This window comes from Pezoporus flaviventris, unplaced genomic scaffold, assembly GCF_033815535.1.
Source record: "Pezoporus flaviventris isolate CSIRO_AGI_PZ_B2104156 unplaced genomic scaffold, CSIRO_AGI_Pfla_v1 ptg000079l, whole genome shotgun sequence".
NCBI lineage: Eukaryota > Metazoa > Chordata > Aves > Psittaciformes > Psittacidae > Pezoporus > Pezoporus flaviventris.
Window position 1 is genome coordinate 654675 of NW_026892627.1, and position 20491 is coordinate 675165.

Below are 20491 nucleotides of genomic sequence, written 5' to 3' on the forward strand. Positions count from 1 at the left end.
CCCCTCCTCCGCGCGCCGTCAGCACGTGCCAATCAAACTCACTTTATTTTAGTAGCAAAGAGCTGAAAAAGTCAGTCTGAATTGAAGTCAAATAACGGGGCGAGCGCCAGTTACATCTGTACAGAGATAAGGGGCTGGGGGGGCACAGGGCAGGACCCCACACGCACACCCCTTGGAGCCTGTCCCAAAGTGGGGTCCCAACAGGGGGATATGGGGGTCTGGGACCCTGCCACCCCCTCAGGCCTTGTTGAGGGTCCAGAGAGGGTCGAGCATACTGAGGGGGTCATCACTTGGCCGGGGTGCCCGCAGGCCCTCACCCGGCTGTGCCTGCAGGAAGTTCTGCTTGTTCATCCGCTGCTTGCCCTTGAGGGAGGCGTCCAGGGTGAAGGCCTCAGGCGTGAGTGAGGCCAGCAGCTCCAGTGAGGACGAGGAAGGGGGAGCAGCGGCAGGGGTGGCCACCACGGCCACTGCCACACCCCCAGGGGGCTCAGCCGTGCGGCTGCTGCTCTCGGGGGCACCGGGTGGCTCATGGGGGGGTGGCTGTGGCGGGCAGGGCTCAGAGGCACCAACACCATCCATTGCGCCATCGGGAAGCGCCGTCAGTGCCTCTGTGTCCACAGCATCGGCTGGAGGGGACACCTCTGCCCCCCAGCCCCCCCCAGGCTCAGTGCTGGCCCCCCCTGGCCGTACGCTGAGCTTGGCAATGGTGGCCTGGATGGAGCTGATGGGCACATCCCCCCCCAGCACCAGGTCCTGGGAGTCCTGGGGAAAGTAGAGCTGGGGCAGGGGGGATGCTCTGTGAGTGTGGGAGCAGCAGAGCTCCCTCCAACCCCCCCCCCCAGCACCCCATTCCCACTGCACCCACCTTGGGGGAGGTGTTGTTGGTGGCCTTGGGGACAGCAGGAGCACCCACCCCGTGGCGGAGCAGCACCTGCTCGGCGTGCAGCAGGACGGCCTCGTAGCAGAACTTGAGGTGCAGCTGCCAGGGAGGAGAAGAGCAGGTGAGGCAGTGGCCCACGGCCTCCACCCCACGGCCCCCACCCCACGGCCGCACTACCTTCTCCTGGAGCATGTGCTTACGCTGCTGCCGCATCCTCTTGATGATCTGGGCCAGGTCGGGGATGCCATTTCCCGCCTCCACCTCCTGCATGGCTGCGTATAGCAGGCAGAAGGCCCCCGTGCGGCCCACCCCGGAGCTGCAGAGACACCCCCGGCTGTGACAGACCCACCAAGGGGGCACCCCCACAGCCCTCACAAGAGCACCCCAGGCCCTGCTCACCTGCAGTGCACGACGACAGGGGTGTGGAGCGGGCGCTGGTGCAGGTAGTGGCCATGCACCTCCTGGATGAAGCGCAGGAGGCTCCCCTTGCTGTCAGGCAGGCCCCTGGGGACACACACACACTTACTGCTCTCACCCCCCACCCGCCCAGGGAGGCTAGATGCCACCCTGAGGAGCAAATCGAGGGTCCCATGGGACTCCCCCACCCACAGCAGGACCCTTCCCCTCCAGTGCCATACAGCTCTGGCCAGGAGGTGAACTGGAGGTGGACCACGGTGCGCTTGAGGCTCTGGTCACGATACTGCAGCGTCATCATCCTCTCCACGTGGGTGGGGGTGACCTTCAGGCTGGTGAGGACGAGGGTGATGGGTCCCTGCACCATGGGCTGGCCCCGCTCGGTGGGGAAGTACCGCAGCACCTTCTGCTGTGGGGAGGGAATGGGGTGGCCTCAGGAGCGGGCAGTGGCAGCACCAGAATGCCCCAGCAGGTGCAGCCACTTCCCCAAGGGACCCTCTTGTTCTTTCCTGTCACCTGCCGGGGCCTGGAGCCGCCACATGGTGACAGGAGGTCAACAGCAGCCTTGGCCACCTCTAAGGGAAAGGTGTACCTTGTCCAGCTCCTGCTCTGACACCAACATGACGATGACGGAGACCTTCTGCTCGTAGATCATCAGCCAGAAGTCTGCGGCGGTGCCCAGCAGTGGGGCCTGGGTGGCGATGACTGTGGGGCAGTACGGTGAGAGGTCCTCCACCCGGCTGGCATTGATGTAGTCGTCCTTGCCCGAGCGCAGGACAACACGGTTCCTGTCGTAGGGCATGATGTCCTGGTGCCGGTTCTTCATGGAGTAGCAGCGGGCAATGGCAATGGAGAGCTGCCGGGCATCGCGTTCCTGCGCATCCTGCAGCTCCTTCCACACAGTGTCCAGCTCGGTGCCGCCGCCAGGCCCCGGCTGCTCCAGCCGCTCCACCAGCCCACGGAAGCGGTCCAGCTCCGCCAGCAGCCGCAGCACTCGCTCTGGTTTCTCGTAGGGATCGTTCTCAATCAGCTGCACTGCTTTGGGCTTCTGCCCCTCCTTGGCATCTGCCTTGGTGGGCTGCAGCAGGGGCTGCCCCACGGCTGCCTTGGAGCCACCGTGCTGACTCTCGGGGCTGGAGGACAGGAGGTCATCAGTGGAGGAGCTCTGCCGCTGGAATGGGGCCTCACCAGGGCCCTGGGGGAGCGCAGGCCCCCCTGGCGTCAGTGCAGGTGGGGGTCTCTGTGGCACCAGTGCTGGGGGCTGCATGGCCAAGGCTGGCTGCGGGGAAGGGGCTGGGGAGGGGACCAGGGTGCCCTGGACCACCACAGCACCTGGGCCCTGGCTGAGGCCAGGGCTGGGAGAGGGAGTGACATGGTGGGGGGCAGCCTGGCCAGGGGGCGTGGGTGCAGGGGGGCCCAGGGCCATGGTCCCAGGGGGCATCTGGCCGCCGGGGGGGGCAGGGCTGGGGCAGAAGGGAAGCCCTGGGGCGCCAGGGGGCACTGGCTGCAGCCCCCCCATTGCAGTGGGCAGGGGCTGCCTCGGGGGGCAGCTCTGGCTGGGGCCCCTGGGGAAGGGCTGGGCCCCAGTCTGCAGTGTGTCCTGCCCCGGGAGTGGATAAAGCTGGGGAGGCAGCGGGGGCCCCCCAGGGCCAGTAAAGGGCTGCTGGGCAAACTGGGCCTGGGGGGGCAGCGTGGGCCTGGGGGGTGGCTGGAAGGACAGCGGTACTGTGGCTCTCCCAGGGGGCAGAAAGGGGGCTGGGGGAAACTGCTGTGGGCCCTGGGCCCGAGCCGGCATCTCCGCACTGGGCTGGAGCTGTGCAGTGGGGGCAAAGCTGTGAGGGTGCTGCACAGGGGGGAAGGGGTGCTGCACTGGCTGCCGGAAGGGCTGTGGGCCTCCCTGAGCATAGGGGTAGGGGGCAGGGGGGGCCCCCGGGGCGAGGAAGGGGCCTGGGGGTACAGCCGGGCCCTGGCTGGGAAGCCGTGGGACAGGGGGACAGCTGGAGATGGGTGCCTGGATGCTGTCCACCGTGGTGGTGGCTGGCCGGGGACCTGGGGTCAGCTCAGGGCCACCCACCGGTGGCTGGGCACCCATAGGGGCTGGCCCCACTGCAGGTGGCCCAGGCACGGGCACCCCAGGCTGGCCCAGGCTGTAGGATGCTGTGGGAGCAGGAGCAGACCCAGGCAGGGGTCCATGCTGTGGGGATGAGCGTGGGGGAAGCATGTGGGGCCCCACGTAGCCAGGCTGCACTGGGGCTCGCATCAGTGGCGCTGCTGGGAAGAGCTGGGGGGCTGTGGATGGGGCTGAGCTGGGGCCAGGGGGGAGCCTGGCTGCCTGAGAGGCAGTGGGCTGCAAGAGCTGCACCGGGGCCCCCGTGCCAGGGGGAAAGGGGCCTGGTGCAGAGGCAGGGGCTGCTGGCAAACGATAGTGTCCTGGAAGGGCTGGGGGCCCAGAGAAGCGGGCGAGGGGCTGCAGCGGGGCACTGGCAAGCCTGGCCCCTGGCAGGAAGGGCTCGGGTCCATGGGGCCGCAGCCCAGTGGTCAGGGCTGGGTTGAGTGCAGCCAGTGCAGGGGGTGGCAGGTGGGCCAGGTGCCCGGCTAGCACGTCAGGGGGCAGGCTGCGCAGCTCCTCGGGCAGGTCCGACAGCACCAATGAGCCCAGTGGTGGCAGGTCCATGGCATCCAGTCCACCTGCATCCAGCTCCGGAGGCTTCATCTGCAGGGCGGGTTTGGGGGCCGTGGGCCGGGGGGGCGGCTGCTTCTTCATCTCCCTGCCAGGAGGCAGCGGGGGGGGGTGCTCAGTGGGGTTCAGTACAGCACTGCAGGCCCCCAGCATGCCCACTGCAGCAGAGTGAACCCCTCGAGCCCCAGCCCAGCTCACCCAGCAGCACCCAAAGGTGCTCCCCACCTCCCGGGGTGTCGCACCCCGACACCTGCTTTACAGCCCGCTTCAGTCCTACATGTGTCATGACAACGGCGGCGGCACCACTTACTTCTCCAAGATCTGCTGCCGGTTGGCCTCAGCGGCTTGGCAGGCAGCACGGGCCTTCTCCAGCAGCTTGGCAGCTTTCCCCTCCAGGTCGGTGTAGAAGTCCTTCCCCTCCTGTGATTTCTTCATCAGATCCTCATAGGCTTCATAAGAGGCCACCAGGGTCTGAACCGTGGTGTTCCACCTGTGGAGACAGGGCAGAAAGCATGAGCAAGGGTGCAGCACCAGGCCAATGCTGGGGGTCCCTGCGCCTGGGGCACCCCCCAGCACGCCGCTGGGAAGGACGCTGGGTGCAGGATAAACAGCCACCAGAGGCCCCCAGCCGTGAGGCAGGATGAGGGCAGAGCAGAGGAGCTGGCATTGACCCTGCAGCTCTCCCTCAGGGTGGGCAGAGGCTGTTCCCGTGCACCAAGACCCCACCATGGCACTGAGACCCCCCACCAGAGAAACACCCCCCCACCAGGCCTGCACACCACTCACTTGTGCTCCACCTCAGCCAGGGCCTTGCGCACGGCCGCGTATTTGACATTGGCGTCCGTCAGGGCCTTCAGGACGTTCTCCTGGGCAGCCAGGTTCTGCTCCAGGTAGACCTTGATCTGGTCGTACTTCTTCAACTGCTCCTCAAAGAGTTTCTGCCAAGAGAGAGGGGGCTCTGAGAGGCTGCACGGATGGGGTGGGCCAGAGCAGAGCTACTGCTGCAGCCCCGACTGGGATGTGTGGCACAGCCTGCAGAAGAGAAAGCTCCAGAGAGACCTTAAAGCAGGTTCCAGTGCCTAAAGGGACTGACAAGAAAGCTGGAGAGGGGCTTTTGACAAGGGCAGGTAGGGACAGGACAAGGGGGAATGGCTTTAAACTGACAGAGAGGAGATTGAGATGAGATCTGAGGAAGAAGTTCTTCTGTGTGAGGGTGGTGAGGCCCTGGCACAGGTTGCCCAGAGAAGCTGTGGCTGCCCCATCCCTGGCAGTGTTCAAGGCCAGGCTGGATGGGGCTTGGAGCAACCTGGTCTAATGGAAGGTGTCCCTGCCTGTGGCCAGGGGCTGGAATTGGATGAGGTTTAAGGTCCCTTCCAACCCAAACCAGTCTGTGATTCTAGGAAGATGGGACTTCCCCAAACACAGTGACTGGCACCAACCTTCATCTCAGAGCGGTCAGTGGTGACCAGCGAGGTGGTGATATCATCCTTCTGGATCATTTCCCGCAGCTGCTGCTCCAGGGACATCCGCTGGTCCCTCATCTCCTGCACCTTGGCCAGGATTCGCTTCAGGTTCTGTAGCACCTGCTTGTCATCTGGGGGACAGGGAGGGCTCAGTGACTGTGCTGGAGCCCTGCTGAAACACTCCGCAGGGGTACAGAGCCAACCTGCCCTTGGTCCAGCACCCAAGGGTAAAGCCAGGCATCTGCCAGGACAGGAACTGTGTCTCTGTTCCCACACCAGGACCCCATTTCATGTGTTTTTGAGAGGGAGAAGTCCCCAGCACGGCTCACAAGGCACAGGGCAACAGGAGAGGAGCCCAGAGAGAGGCACACGTGGGACCTGCCTTCCCCCAGCCCTGTGTGCAGGGTGAGAGGCTCTGCTCACCTTCAGTCAAGGTGGGTGAGGGCAGCGCGGCCCGGACCTGCTCCAGCGGCCCGCTGAGCAGGCGAAGGTTGCCGATGTGGAGGTTCATGGCTTTGTGGAGCTCGGTGTTGGTGAAGCTGGCCTTCTCATGCACCTCCAGGTACTTGGAGCACTCCTTGCTGACCTCAGCCAGCCCTGGGGATGGTGGTGGTGGGGACGACCCCTGGGGTGGTGGGACCTTCCCAAGCAGCTCCTGCAGCTTTCGCTCCTGCACCTCATCCTCCTCAAGGAGGTCTCGGATCTCCTTCAGGGAAGCCTCCACGTCGGTGAAGACCCCGGACAGCACTGAAGGGGAGAGGTATGGAGGATGGGAAAGGGCTGAAGCACTGCCAGCTATAAACCTGCCTGCTCCGAGCCTAAAGCCAGGCATTGATGTGGCAGCCTGAGGAATAAACCTGGCTGTGGGCAACCACAAAAGACAAAGACACCCTGCCCAAGACGTGGGTGCTGAGCTCAGGGCCTGCCTGCACTGGCTCCAGAGAGCACTGACCCCCTTGGCTACACAGCAGGGCTCAACAGGAAAAACATTTTAGGGTTCACGAATTTATACCAGCAAAGAATCAGCCATCATGGTGGGAGTTCCCCAAACCAAGCCCAGGCATGGAGTGGGGTGCCTGCCCCCAGGCCAACCCGGATGTCCCTGGTCTCTCTGTGGGTCCCTGTGTCCTTACCCTGCATGGACTGGACAAGGTTCTTGACAGTGTCAGGGCGCACACTGAGAGCAGCGCATTTCTCCATCAGGATGGGGGGGATGTGGCTGTACATGTCCAGGTTGTCCACGGTCTCAGGGTCCAGCTGCATGGAGTCCATGAACTGGCTACAGGTAAGAGAACAAGCCCCTGAGTAGTGGCAGAGCCCCCCCCCCCACCTCCCTGAAAATCCTCCCATCCCAAACCACAGCCAGCTCAGAGCACAACACTGCTGCATCACCCCCAAATGCCTCAGCAAAGCTGCAAGGTGAATCTGGGAAGTGATCACTGGGACTGGAACTGGGAGGACAGGGTTTGCCCAGAGCTGGGCAAACTGGGATTTGACTGTGCTCAGTGTGAGGGTTACAGATTAGGGATGGTTGCACTCTCTTTGGCTCTGAGGTAGGAAACCCAACAATGGGATCACTGGGATACTCCCCAGCAGGGAGGGACTGGCCAGGGCCCTGTTTGGGTGCAGCTCACACTTACTCCAGCACTTCGTTCTTGGCTTCAATTTTGGCCATCACGTCTCGCAGGAGCTTGGCCTTCTCCTCACTGAGACAGGAGAAAATAACATCCTTTAGTGACACGACGGGACCAGGGAAACCTCCACCATAAACTGCAAGAGCCCCTTGGGACTTGGCCAGAGCCTCAACCACCTCTCAGCCTGCTGCATATGGGCCTCTGGGGCAGTTCCTGAGCCAGGCATGAGGACAACTCCTGGGATGCCAGTGCTTCCCCAGGGAACCCACTGTGGCTGGTTTGGTCACCTCCAGCTCCCTTCAGACAGCAGAGGCACGGAGCTGAACCACGGGCTCCTTGTTGGTCTTGGTGCTGGAGACCTACATGCCCAGCTCCACCGGCTGGTTCTCCTGCTCTGGCAGAGCCATGCTGGTGACCCACCTATACAGCCTGGGACCCACCTGTACAGGGAAGAGGCCTCATGGGCAGCCATGGGCACCAGCTTGGCAAATATATCAGGGCCAGTGACAGCCGGATCCGTGGGGTTGACAGGGAGGGCTTTCACCAAGGGGGCACCTGGGGGGTGAACATACAACACAGCCCTGTCAGAAACCTTCACGGGCAGCCAGTTACTCCCAAGTCATACCCTCCTGCTCCACACCTTCATTCCCAGCACATCCACAGAGAGCATGGCACAAAGTCCCATGGGTCCCAGAGCCCCATGGATTCAGACCGAAACAGGCACTGCCCATCCTCACCTTTCACAGACTGCAGCGTGTCTAGCGCAGGCACAGCTTCATGGTAGATGAAGTCATTGTCCTTTTTGGCTGAATTGTACCTGGAAACAAGCAGTGACACTGCATTGGTGAGGAGCAGATGGCACTCCCAGCTCCCTGAGCTCACTCCCTGTGGGGTCAGGCCATAGCTCTTTTGAGGTTGCTTCAGGGTGAGCAAAGAGCAGCTTCACATCCCAAGTCTCTGTCAGCACAAGATGCTTGGCTCTGCACATCAGGGGACGCGCTCCCTGGGCTGCTCTGGCCACCAGGCATTTCTGACCCACAGCTTACATCTGGGGGTGCCCCGTGCATGGACTCACTTGCCACCGATCACATCCATGGTGAATCTCAGGGCTTCCTGGACGGTTTCTGGCTGGCCCTGCAGGAATAAAAGCAACTTGGCACGGGCAGGGAGTGTTGAGTGCTTTCCCTGCAGCTGACCACAGTTCTGTGTGCCCAGGACTCAGCAGCAGCCTCACCAGCCATCTCTCCTTGTGCCCCATAGAGGAACAGAGATGCTTGGGGGCAGCCCCAAACCCTCTGTGCCCCAGTTTCACATGCATACCCTGCCATGGGTTTCCCTGGCACTGCAGCAGTGACACAAGGGGCTCTGTGAGGAACCCAATGAGGAAGCAGGGCTGATCCACAGCCCTTCTGGAGCTGCCCACATGCTCCTAAATGACTCAAACCAAACCAAACCCTGGTAAAGCCCTGTAGGCAGTGACTAGAGCCTTGGACTTGGCTGGATGTCCCAGAGGGAAGCAAAGTGAAACACTGGGAACAGCTTTGCCAATGAGAAGGAAAGCTTTTAAACTGACAGAGATTCTCATCTTTCCAGTCTGTCATCCCACTGCCCTGAGCCAGGGCCCAGCTCACTCCCTTTAAAAACCCAATTACTGCTCTTGGATGGAGCAGGAACGCACCTTTGCCAGCTTGATGGCTTCGTTCAGTTTATCCAGAGCGCTCTGGAAGTAGATGACCTGCACAGAGACCAAGAATCAGGGCTGGCACAGAAGTAGGTGCCCCTGCTTTGCAGTAGACCACCATCAGTACCCAAGAGCTGCAGCTTCCCATAGCTTACTGGGGCTTTCAAGAGCACCCACAAGTGCTTGCAGGAGGCAGAACATTGCTGGTGACACACTCCAGAACCCACACTGGATGGGTTGGGCTGACACGACTCTGCTTACCCTTTCCCCGAACTTCTGCTGCTCCTCAGCCTGTTTTCCCATGTGCAGCTGCAAGAAAACACAATCAGTGGCATCAGAACTCCAGAACTCGAGGGATATCTTTGAAACAAGCAAGAAAAGCCCACAGGGATGGGAGCACAGGGCAGGTTCCTCTGCAGCCCAGCAGCCCCCCAGTTGGTCTCCCCACTTACATGGGCCACAGCAGCAAAATAATAGATTTTCATTTGAACCAGCTTCTTCCAGTCCTTCTGGATCTTTCCCAGCAGCGAGGCCGTCTCTGAGTTTTCCAGCGCCCGGCAGGCCTCCTTGTAGTAATCCACCACCTACAGAGAGAGGGATGGGTGTTTGGAAAAGTCCCAGAAAGACAGACCCCAGGTAGAATTCAGAGCAGGAAGGGAAAGGAGGATTCACTGCCACCATCATTTGTGTCCAAGGTCTCAGATCACTCAGTCAGTGCAGGAAAATGGTTGGTGGAGAACTTGTGGGTGCATTTCAGGTCAGAACCAGGGACTAAAGACATTGCCTACCCCACACAGAGAGTCAGAACCGCAGACTGGTTTGGGTTGGAAGGGACCTTAAAACTCATCCAGTTCCAACCCCCTGCCACGGGCAGGGACACCTTCCACTAGACCAGGTTGCTGCAAGTCCTGTCCTGCCTGGCCTTGAACACTGCCAGGGATGGGGCTGCCACAGCTTCTCTGGGCAACCTGAGCCAGTGTCTCACCACCCTCACAGGGAAGAACTTCTTCCTAATATCCCATCTAAATCTCGCTTCTGTCAGTTTAAAGCCATTCCCCCTTGTCCTATTCCTACAGCCCCTTGTCAAAAGCCCCTCTCCAGATTTCTTGTTGGCCTCTTTAGGCACTGGAAGGGTCTCCCCGGAGCCTTCTCTTCTCCAGGGTGAACAAGCCCAGCTCTCTCAACCTGTCTCCATAGCAGAGGTGCTCCAGCCCTCGGAGCATCTTCACAGCCTCCTCTGGACTTGCTCAAGCAGGTCCACAACCTTCTTGCATTGCGAGCCCCAGAGCTGGATGCAAGACTGCAGGAGGGATCTCACCAGAGTGGAGAAGAGGGGGAAATTCCCCTCCCTCGACCTGCTGGTGATGCAGCCCAGGACATGGTTGGTTTCTGGGCTGCAAGTGCACACTGCTGGGTCATGGTGAGCTTCTTGTTGACCAACACCCCCAAGTCCTTCTCCTCAGGGCTGCTCTCAATCCAGTCTCCCCCAGCCTGTGTTTGTGCTTGGGATTGCCCCAACGCATGTGCAGGACCTTGCATTTGGCCTTGTAGAACTTCATGAGTTTTGCACTGGCCCCGTCTCCAGCTTGTCCAGGTCCCTCCTGATGGATCAGTTTCCTCTGGAGTATCTTACAGTCTCCTTTAAGGAGCTAGCAGCTTTGCTCAGAGCCTGAGGCAGTAGCAGCACCCCATACTGCTGTTTGACTGCACTGATGCTGTGCAGGGTCTGGGACACTCTCTCTGAACTACCAACCCCACGTGCAGAGGGATTGGGGCTGTGCTGGGAACAGCAAGTCCCAAGTAAGAAGTGGCCAGAGATTTCCCCAGAGCTCACCTGGGCACTGATCCGGGCCACGAGGAAACTCTTCCTGTTGTCCAGCATGGACTTCTCCAGGAGACACTCCTGCGCTTGGCCCTGTCGCAGACAAGAGGGGAATACTCACTCTCCCCTACACCTTGGACACCCCCTGTATCCAAGCCAGTACCAGGCCGGAACCCTGGCAGGACCCAGCAGCTACAACCCCTTTCTTGAGCTACAGGAGCTACAGCTCAAGGGATGCCCAAGCAGCCCAGGGACAAGCAGAGCAGTCCAGAGCCCTCCCTCTCCCCTGCTACCTTGCAATATCTCTTTCCCTCCTGCAGGAGGGAGCCCCTCTTGCCTACAGCAGCCTGAATCCTGCAGATAAAACCCCTCCTGGGACACTTGGATCCCATCTCATCTGGCTCCAAACACTTTTGACTCCACAGGGAGCACCCAATGCTAGGAATACCCATCTCCGGGTCACAGGGCAGCAGCCCTCAATGTGTGCAAGGAGCTGTCCCAGTGTGACCAGTGCCCCAGTGGAGGCAGAACCCAGTTCCTACCAGCATGAGGTTGATGTTGAGGTTGAGGATCTGGTGGCTCATGTCTACGCTGTAGGAGTGAGGAAAGTGATCCCGCAGGTAGGTGAAGGCCCCGGCAGCACACTGGAAATGGGTGCAGGAAACCTTCATGCCCTGAGAGGATGGGAGAACATGTCAGGTTTGCATAGCCCTCTTGCTCATATGCCAAGCTAGCAAATGTACAGAGGCACAAGCTGCCAGATGTGAGGAATTTGTGGAGACTCAGCCAGCCAGGAAAATCACAGCATGATTTGGGTTGGAAGAGATCTTAAAGCTCATCCAGTTCCAACCCCCTGCCATAGGCAGGGACAACTTCCACTAGACCAGGTTGCTCCAAGCCCTGTCCAACCTGGCCTTGAACACTGCCAGGGATGGGACAGCCACAGCTTCTCTGGGCAACCTGTGCCAGGGCCTCACCAACCTCACAGGGAAGAACTTCTTCCTCACATCTCATCTCAATTTCCCCTCTGCCAGTTTAAAGTCATTCCACATCGTCCTATCCCTACAGACCCTTGCCAAAAGCTCCTCTCCAGCTTTCTTGTCAGCCTGGAGCCTTCTCTTCTCCAGGCTGAACAAGGCCAACAAAGAGGCACCTGCTTTCTCATGGCAGGGTTAGGGTGATAGACTCCAGCTCAACAGAGTTAGATGTTCCCCATGCTGCTCTTGCCTCCTCTGAGAACCCCAAAAAGAAGCTGCCATAAACCTGAAGTGAATCCCTTTTATCTTTAAATCACTCAGCACTTTTCGCTGGTCATGCATGCCCCAAAGTGCAACATATCTCTGCCCTCCCAGCCCCAGGTGCTCAGAAGGTCAGGCCAGCCAACAAGAACACAGAGCTTTGCTGGAACAGAGGCAGCAACAACATGCATGGAGGGACACAGCCAGGAGGGAATGTCCCCTTGTAACATTCTACAACAATACTAGGTCACAGCAGACATCCAGAGCTGGTGTCCAACAGCTTTGTAACCACCCAGATGACAGAGGAGAAGTACTGGGGATGCTGCTGGCTGGTGGCTGGTAACCACACAGGAGAGGAAAGTCATTTAGGGCAGACCCCAGGGACCGTTACCTCCTCCGACACTCTCTTGTCCATGGCACCCAGCATGGAGTGCAGCGCACCTGTGGAAAGAGGAGGGATGGTGGCTCAGAAGGGTGAGGAGACACCAACAGCAACCCTGTACTACTTCCAGGGATGGGGTGTCTGGCACCAGAGAAGCCTGGACCTGTGGCACATTGGCCAGAGACACCTGACAGAACCCAGCTAGCTCCCTGCACCAGCGGGACACAAGAGAAGCGGCACTCGGGATACTCCTCTCACAGGGCAGAAGTGTGGAAGGCTTCACACCCAAGTTATTCAGCACAGGAAAGTCTCAGGCTGGAAATATACCCTCAGTATGGAAAAGCAAATATTTAACACCCTCCTGGTTGAACAAAGGTTTATTCTAACTTGAGGGAACAGCTTTGGGCTGGGGTTTAAAATAAAGCTCTCTGCTCTGTGTGTGGTGAGCTGGGAGCACACAGTCAGCTCCTGAGCTGCAGTACAAGGGTGGGAGTGTTTCCAGTTACGTTAAGCAACCAGGGGCTGAGTGTTGCCTTTGGGGCTAACAAAACCCGCCTCTGAGCCGTGACTGTCCGTGAATGACAGCAAGGGTGAGGGAACAAGCGTTAGACTTGGTGCTTTTACACTCATTTACTGGCTTTTGAGGCAATGGTGTGCTGGATGAGCTGTACAAAGCCTGGTAGCTTTGTACATAACTGTTCCAGAAAGGGCATTTGCAATGCTGCAGCTCACTGCCAGCCTCCTTGCTGCAACCTCTGGCCAAGACACAAGGCAGTGCATGGGCAGGGCATGCTTAGAGTAGAAGGAAAGGAGAGGAGACCTTGGACAAAAGTCAGCATCAACCTCTAATGCAGCTCTGATGCTGCACACCCAGCGAGGGGAAGAAGCACAATCAGGCTGATCCCCAGCTGCTGGTGGAACCAGGCGGGCCATGCTGCTGCTTGGCCACTCTAAGGAATGCTGACATGGAGCATGGAGACATCCCTCATGCCCGGGGCTGACCAAGAGGGCCGCTGGTCTCCAGGCCCTTACCCAGGTTGTAGAGGATGCATGCCTGCTCATATTTGATGTCCTCATGAGTCACCGTCTTGCCTGAGAAGATCTCAGTCCTGTAAGAAAAGACACCTCGTTACCAGCCGTAGGTGGAGTTACTGGTGTTCCTGGGCACCAGCCAGGGAAAGGATTTGTCAGAAGTTGCTCTCCCTCAGAGAGCTGGGAGATCACAGTATCACAGTATCACAGTATGTTAGAGATTGGAAGGGACCTCGAAAGATCATCTAGTCCAATCCCCCTGCCGGAGCAGGAACACCTAGATAATGTTACACAGGAATGCGTCCAGGCGGGTTTTGAATGTCTCCAGGGAAGGAGACTCCACAACCTCCCTGGGCAGCCTGTTCCAGTGTTCCGTCACCCTCACTGAGAAGAAGTTTCTTCTCAAGTTTAAGTGGAACCTCTTGTGTTCCAGTTTGTACCCATTACCCCTTGTCCTATCATTGTTTGCCACTGAGTAGAGCCTGGCTCCGTCCTCGTGACACTCCCCCTTTATATATTTATAGACACTGATAAGGTCACCCCTCAGTCTCCTCTTCTCCAAACTATAGAGACCCAGCTCCCTCAGTCTTTCCTCATAAGGGAGATGCTCCACTCCCTTAATCATCTTAGTTGCCCTGCGCTGGACTCTCTCCAGCAGCTCCCTGTCCTTCTTGAACTGAGGGGCCCAGAACTGGACACAATACTCCAGATGCGGTCTCACCAGGGCAGAGTAGAGGGGAAGGAGGACCTCTCTCGACCTACTAACCACCCCCCTTCTAATACACCCCAGGATGCCATTGGCCTTCTTAGCCACAAGGGCACAGTGTTGGCTCATGGTCATCCTGTCGTCCACTAGGACCCCCAGGTCCCTCTCCCCTACACTGCTCTCTAACAGGTCATTCCCCAACCTATACTGGAACCTGGGGTTGTTCCTGCCCAGATGCAGGACTCTACACTTTCCCTTGTTATATTTCATCAAGTTACTCCCTGCCCAACTCTCCAGCCTATCCAGGTCTCGCTGGATGGCAGCACAGCCTTCTGGCGTGTCAGCCACTCCTCCCAGCTTAGTGTCATCAGCAAACTTGCTGATAGTACACTCAATTCCCTCATCTAAATCATTGATGAATATATTAAATAATACCGGTCCCAGTACTGACCCTTGAGGCACTCCACTAGTTACAGGCCTCCAACTAGACTCAGCCCCATAGACTACAACTCTCTGGCTTCTCTCCTTCAGCCAGTTCGCAGTCCACCTCACTACCTGATCATCCAGTCCACACTTCCTCATTTTAGCCGTGAGGATGCTGTGGGAGACTGTGTCAAATGCTTTGCTGAAGTCAAGGTAGACCACATCCACCGCTCTGCCATCATCCATCCACTGTGTTATTTCCTCATAAAAGGCTAAGAGATTGGTCAAACATGATTTCCCCCTGGTGAAGCCATGTTGACTGCCCCTCATAACCTTCTTATCCTTGATATGCCTTAAGATGGTACCAAGGATAAGGTGTTCCATCACTTTCCCAGGGATGGAGGTGAGGCTGACCGGCCTATAGTTACCCGGGTCCTCCTTCTTGCCCTTTTTGAAGACTGGAGTGACATTTGCTTTCCTCCAGTCCTCAGACACCTCTCCCGTTTCCCAAGACTTGGTAAAGATGATGGAGAGTGGTCTAGCAATGACTTCCGCCAGTTCCCTCAGCACCCGCGGGTGCATCCCATCTGGACCCATGGATTTATGGATGTCCAGATTGTTCAACTGGTCTCTAACCCATTCCTCATCGACTAAGGCAAACCGCTCCGTCGACCTGACTTCATCTAAGGTCTCAGGGGTACAGGGCTCTTCAGGACTGCCCGCAGCAGAGTAGACAGAGACAAAGAAGGCATTCAGTAACTCTGCCATCTCTTTATCTTCTGTCACCAGGGCACCCATCCCGTTCATCAGTGGGCCTACATTGCCTCTGGTGTTAGTTTTGTCTGCCATGTATTTAAAAAAGCTCTTTTTGCTGTCCTTGACCCTTCTTGCCAGGTTTAATTCTAAGGATGCGGCCCTCCTGTCTGGCATCACCCTGGGCATCAAATCTAGGTGGAAGCTGATAGGAGCAGTCTCCACTCTTTTGGCTTTAAAAGCACAGATACACCTTTTACACACAGCCAAGCAACTCTGCCACCCAGGGGGAGCTCAGCAGTGTCACCCTGCACAGTGACGATGTCTTGCCTCTGCCTTCATTCTCAGAGCCAGCTGTGCTGCCTTATGGCTTTGTTTCGATGTCTTGCCAGATCTCCAGGGAGGGATGCCATTTCTCAAGGGGTCCCCAGCGCCCCCTGGTACCACTGCTGGACTTCACGGAGGAGCATACCAGATGCACACGGGGGGAGCAGCTGCTCTGCTTTGGGTCAGCCTCTGCATTTCAGGAAGCTCCCACTGGGAGCCAATCCTCCCACCCACAACACCCAAGGCCTCATGCCAGATAGAGGGTCTGGGGAAAGCAGCTCCTCCTCACCATGCAATGGGGACCGCCGCCTCCTGCTCGGCACCCATGGGGATGCGGCTCTGCAGGTAGTGGAGTTGGCCGAAGTACTTGCGTAGTGTGCTGCAGCCCTCGAAGTCCCTGGGCACATTGACGGCACTCTGGAGGGGAGAAAGGAGGAGGAAAAGGCTACCATGGGGGCAGGAGCAGTTGGACAGGAACAGCAGCCTGCTGGATTTGTGGTGAGATGCACAGGCTGGGACAGGAGCCTTTGTGGTGGGGATGGCCAGAGCTGGGCATTCGCTGGCTGTCCTGGGAGGAAGGAGCTTGGCCTTATAAAAAAAGGCCTGCAAAACACATCTAGAAGAACAGGTCTGTTCACCTAAAACTGAGGCTGGACAAAGCTGCTTTATGGATCCAGAGTAACTGATCCATGAGGAAGCCTCTGCTCTGCCCAGCACAGGCTCCCGCAGGTGAAATAAATGAGGGGAACTTGGAAATTACTGAAAAGGGGGTGTCTTGTACAGGGCACAGGACCTGCTGCTATGGCAAAGCTGAGAGAAGGAAGGGAAGAGGAGGAGACACCAGAACATTTTTCCAACCTCCTGCTTCAAGGTTAATCCCACAGGCAGAGGCCAGAGCTCCCCAGATCTGGGCTATGGGTGTTTAAGCTGCCAGTCAGGGAGCTTAAACCCATCAAGTCCTACTGGAAGGCCACCACTGTGCTTTGGAAACACTGGTGAGATGACACCAGTGCCTGCACCATGAGTTCCCCCCACTCCACCCTATGTATCAGGTTTATGGCCCCTCTACAAAACCAGCACTGGTGCTGGCACAGGGCAGAGCTCTGGGCATCTCCAGCCAGTTTTACCACCCATGTCTCAGGTACCAGCTGGACAGGGCCAAGGCTGCCTCTAACCTGCTCAGAACCACCAAAAGTGATGACTCCAGTGACTAAAACAACTATTTGGGCTCCACAGTTGAGAGCAAAAAGCTGATTTATTCCCTGCAAAGACCTCAGGCACCAGCCCAACTGACAAAGCAATTCCTTCCACCCAACAGGGAACTATTCAATACAAATCCCCCCCATATTCAGGGAAGCGGACACAACAGAAGCTTAAGCATGCTCCTTGGAAACCTTGAATCTGGGGAGCCAGGATGCAGCCCAGTTTCCAAAAGCCTCATCTGTGGGCTGCTGGTGAGGAAAAGAAGCAGACATGGTAGCACTCTGGCACAGTTCCCAGTCCAGGGAGGTGGTGGAAGCCAGAATACGGATCCTTGAGCACAGGGCAGGTGATGAACCAGCTCCCTGGGTTCAGCTCTGGCAGGTCACCCCAGGGCCACAGTCTGGGAGGGAACCCAGCTTACCTGCCGGAGCAGCTCCAGCTTCCGCAGCTCCTCATTGTAATTCTCTGGGTTCTCCCCATAGTTCTTCAGGACAAACTGGAGGGACACGAGAGAGGTGAGAGCCTGGCCTGACACCTGAAGCCACCTTCCCAGCCCCACGCTGGAGCTACAACTGGCAGCTCTCCAGGGAGAAGCCCCCAAGGCAGGTCTGGCAATGTGAAAGGGACTACTTGAGGCCTTCTGGGAGCTTGTTTCTCCCCTAAGGTTCCCCAAATCTTGCCCAGCTCCTACTGAACCTCAGCTGAATGCAAAGCCAGGGCGCAGGGTCCTGCACAAACACTCTGGGCAGAGGCACTGATCTGGCACACAACAGAGACTTTGGAGCTGGGGCGTAAAAGCTGGAAGCAAGTGGCCATGAGGTCCTGAGGAGTTACCAGCAAACAGGACAGATAGAACTAAAGTGACTCCAGCACCTGCTCTGCGCTGGAATGAAAGGAAAGTCTCTTGCAGAGCTTCAAAGGGTGATGCCGCGCTGGTGGCTGGCCAAGCAGCAGCTCATCCCAGTGAGAGCAGAAAGGGAAACGAAACGGGATAGCATGGAACAGTCTGGCCCTGCAGCCCGTACCAGAGAGGAGCTGGAGCCAGGGCATGGCCAAAGATGCTCATTAAGAAATAAAATTACTGCTGCATCCCTGAGGAAGGCGCCTGGTGATGAGTTATGTCTCCCCAGCACCACAGAGGGAGCTGCCAGCACAGGGCTCCCCAAATGCACCTTTAGCAAGAGTTTTGGGAACCCTCAGATCATGATGCTGCCAGCAAGCATAGTGCTTCCCAACTGCAGGGAGCTGGGATCCTTCAATGGCCTGTCAGGAATTCATCCAACCTTCCTGACAGCTGCAGAAGAGAATCAGGGACCCACAGCCCCACTCTGCTCTGGCCTAGGTGGACACCAGGGTTTGATCCACCCCAGTGGCTACCAGGTTAAGGATGGCTGGGGATGTCTGGAGGGCTGCCCACACCCTCTGTCACTTGAGCTCAAGGTGAACACAGCTCAGTGCTGGAGAAAGGAGGAACGTTTCCCTTCCGTTTTGACCAGGGCACCAGGTTTCTATTTGCCAGTAAAGCAGCATGCGTTTCTATCAAACACCCACAGGGAAGGTCGGTTCACAAACCGGATTTCCACCTGCTGCCATACACAAATTCCCTAAACAGCCCACTTTTGGTAAGACCCTATTTCTCCAGCCCAGCTCTGACCTGGAGACCACCATCCATCCCTCTGCCTCAGCTCTGAGGCCCACAGCACAGCCAACTCCCCGCTGAGAGCTGCTGCACCTTGTCCCGACTGGCACAGCATGACTCAGCTCGGTGATCCCACAGCGCCTTCCTTCCGGCACAGGGATGTTCCCACCAGGCTAATGCCACTGACAGGGTCTGACAGGATGCCAGCCCCACTCTGCCCCCAAAAAAACAGGAGGGTGGAAAGTAGGTGGTGACATAAACACAGGAGAACCCCCGCTCCTTCTTCCACATCCATAAATCCTGCTTTTCGTCTATGGGTGGCACTAGGAAACACCAGGCAGAGGTGGAGCTTGTTTACAGCTGATTAATTAAGTCCTTCATGTCCCTAAAGCAACCAGCAAGGACAGGTCTTGTCCCTCGTCACCATCTGTGGCACCCACCAAACTCTCAACCTTCCTCCTGCAAAGGAACTGGGGGTTTAACCGATGATCTGACAGCCTGGGGGCTGCTGCCGGTGGGAGATCCAGCACCCCCCTCCTCGGGTTCCCGTTTTACACGAGCCCGTGGGAGCAGAGTGAAAGGAGGTGCCAAAAGGAGACACAAGGGATTGGCCGCAAAACAAGACATGAGGAATCAGCCATCACCAACCCCGATCTCCCTAATGCCATGGCATTAGTAATGACCTGCTGCTGGAGGGGGGAGGCCGGAGCTGGCACTGGGGCTTGGGGAAGGGTGGCTGGAGCATCGGAAGCCGGGAGTCAGCACAGTCACATGCAGCAGGGATGGACTTGCCAACTCATCGCTCTGCCCTGAGGTGACAGGGGAAGGCTCTGCCCGGGGTGGGGGGTGCTCCAGGGACTCCCCCTCCCCAAACTCTGTCCCTCTGCCAGCACTTGCTGACCCCAGCTGCTGAGGGAGCGAGTGGGGCCAAGCTGTAGGGCTGGTGGGGGCACACGGCCTCACTCCTTATCATCCAAGGCAAAGGGAGCCACCGCACCTCACCCTCTCCCCATACACCCAGGAGCTGCCCAGGTCCCTGCCTCAAAATGCCCCCAGCAGCCCTGACCCACAGCCCCCGCAAAACACCTTCAGCTTTAACTCCCTGCTCGACCAGGACCCCCCCAAATCCCTAACCTTCTACACTCCCTTTCCTTGTGCACCCCAAACACTCCCCACATCCCAAATACCCACCACAGAGTTCCTCTTCCTACCCCAAGCACTCCTCATCCTCACAGACCCCAAACACCCCTCACAGAGCCCTCGATCCCTCCCGTGCCCCACACTCCAAGCACTCCCCTCCCTCACAGACCCTACCTATCTCCCCCCAAGCACTCCCTTCTCATAGACTCCAAACACTCCTCTCCCCTCCAGACCCCCTTCTCTTCCTCCCAAGCACTCTCCTTCCTTACAGATCCCCCTCCCCACACCCTGAGCACTCCTTTCCCTCACACACATTCCCCCCCCCCCGCACTCCCCTCCCTCACAGGCCCCTCCCGCCCCGCCCCTGTCAGGCCCCTCCCGCTCCCCCCCGCGCCCCTCGCCGGCCCCAGCCGCCCCTTTCCCGGCCCCACCTTCTTGACGGCGGCGTTGAAGGCGAACTCCCCGGCTTCCTTGAGGTCCAGCCAGATCATGGGCATGCGGGGCACGGCCTCCATCCCGGCCTGCGCCCGCCGGAACCACCCACCCGCCGGAACCCCGCGCGCCGCCTCACGGGAAACCGAGTCCTCGCGACGGCACGAAGCTCGCCTCGCCCCGCCCCTTCCGGCGGCCGGCGCCACGCCCCCCGCGGCCCCTCGGCAGCGGTTTCCATGGCGCCGCTTTCCCCGCCTCCTGAAGGCGGGGCTGGTCGCAGGGGCGGACGCCCCGCCCCGAGGCTGTTCTCATGGCGACACCTCGCTCGCTGATAGGTGGAGAATGGCTGTTCCCATGGCGACCCACCGCCCCTCAATCCGGAAGGCCGCGGGTCGTTGCTATGGCAACGGCCATCCCTGTCGGGCCTGGCCCAAGTGAGGGCCTGGATGTTCCCAAGGGCGACTCGTTTAAGTTAATTAGCCCTTTACCCTCCATCTCCTGTGGCTTACCCCCACTATCACAACGTACGTTCAAATTCGTGCTTCATACGTGATTCCCCCTGGCGATTCCCTGATCTCACACACGAGGCTATCACTGGATCCGCTCCAGAGACACCATTAATGTCAGAATGACAATGGTGGA

General features: G+C 58.5%; 1 protein-coding gene across 1 annotated transcript; it reads right to left on the reverse strand.

The window, feature by feature from the left end:
* Positions 1-26: 26 nt before the first annotated feature.
* PTPN23 (protein tyrosine phosphatase non-receptor type 23) lies at positions 27-20018 on the reverse strand. The gene is made up of 25 exons (XM_061474434.1): positions 19849-20018; positions 17060-17134; positions 15725-15852; positions 13227-13303; positions 12204-12253; positions 11117-11248; positions 10587-10667; positions 9205-9336; positions 9014-9061; positions 8750-8806; positions 8147-8205; positions 7809-7888; positions 7512-7626; positions 7078-7143; positions 6571-6716; positions 5861-6184; positions 5414-5568; positions 4761-4912; positions 4285-4464; positions 1887-4062; positions 1519-1703; positions 1280-1384; positions 1058-1196; positions 866-979; positions 27-777 (listed from the first exon to the last, which is right to left on the reverse strand). Exons 1-25 carry the CDS (start codon positions 19930-19932, stop codon positions 238-240), a joined length of 5400 nt encoding a protein of 1799 aa, XP_061330418.1. The 5' UTR covers positions 19933-20018; the 3' UTR covers positions 27-237.
* Between the last annotated feature and the right edge of the window lie 473 nt (positions 20019-20491).

Excerpts from the sequence above, each read along its gene's own strand:
- PTPN23 (XM_061474434.1), bottom strand. The coding sequence starts at position 19,932 with ATGGAGGCCGTGCCCCGCATGCCCATGATCTGGCTGGACCTCAAGGAA. Across the intron at positions 13,304-15,724 it reads GCGGCGGTCCCCATTGCATG|GACTGAGATCTTCTCAGGCA; the intron begins GTGAGGAGGAGC and ends CTTTTCTTACAG. Across the intron at positions 5,569-5,860 it reads CTCACCCACCTTGACTGAAG|ATGACAAGCAGGTGCTACAG; the intron begins GTGAGCAGAGCC and ends CCTGTCCCCCAG.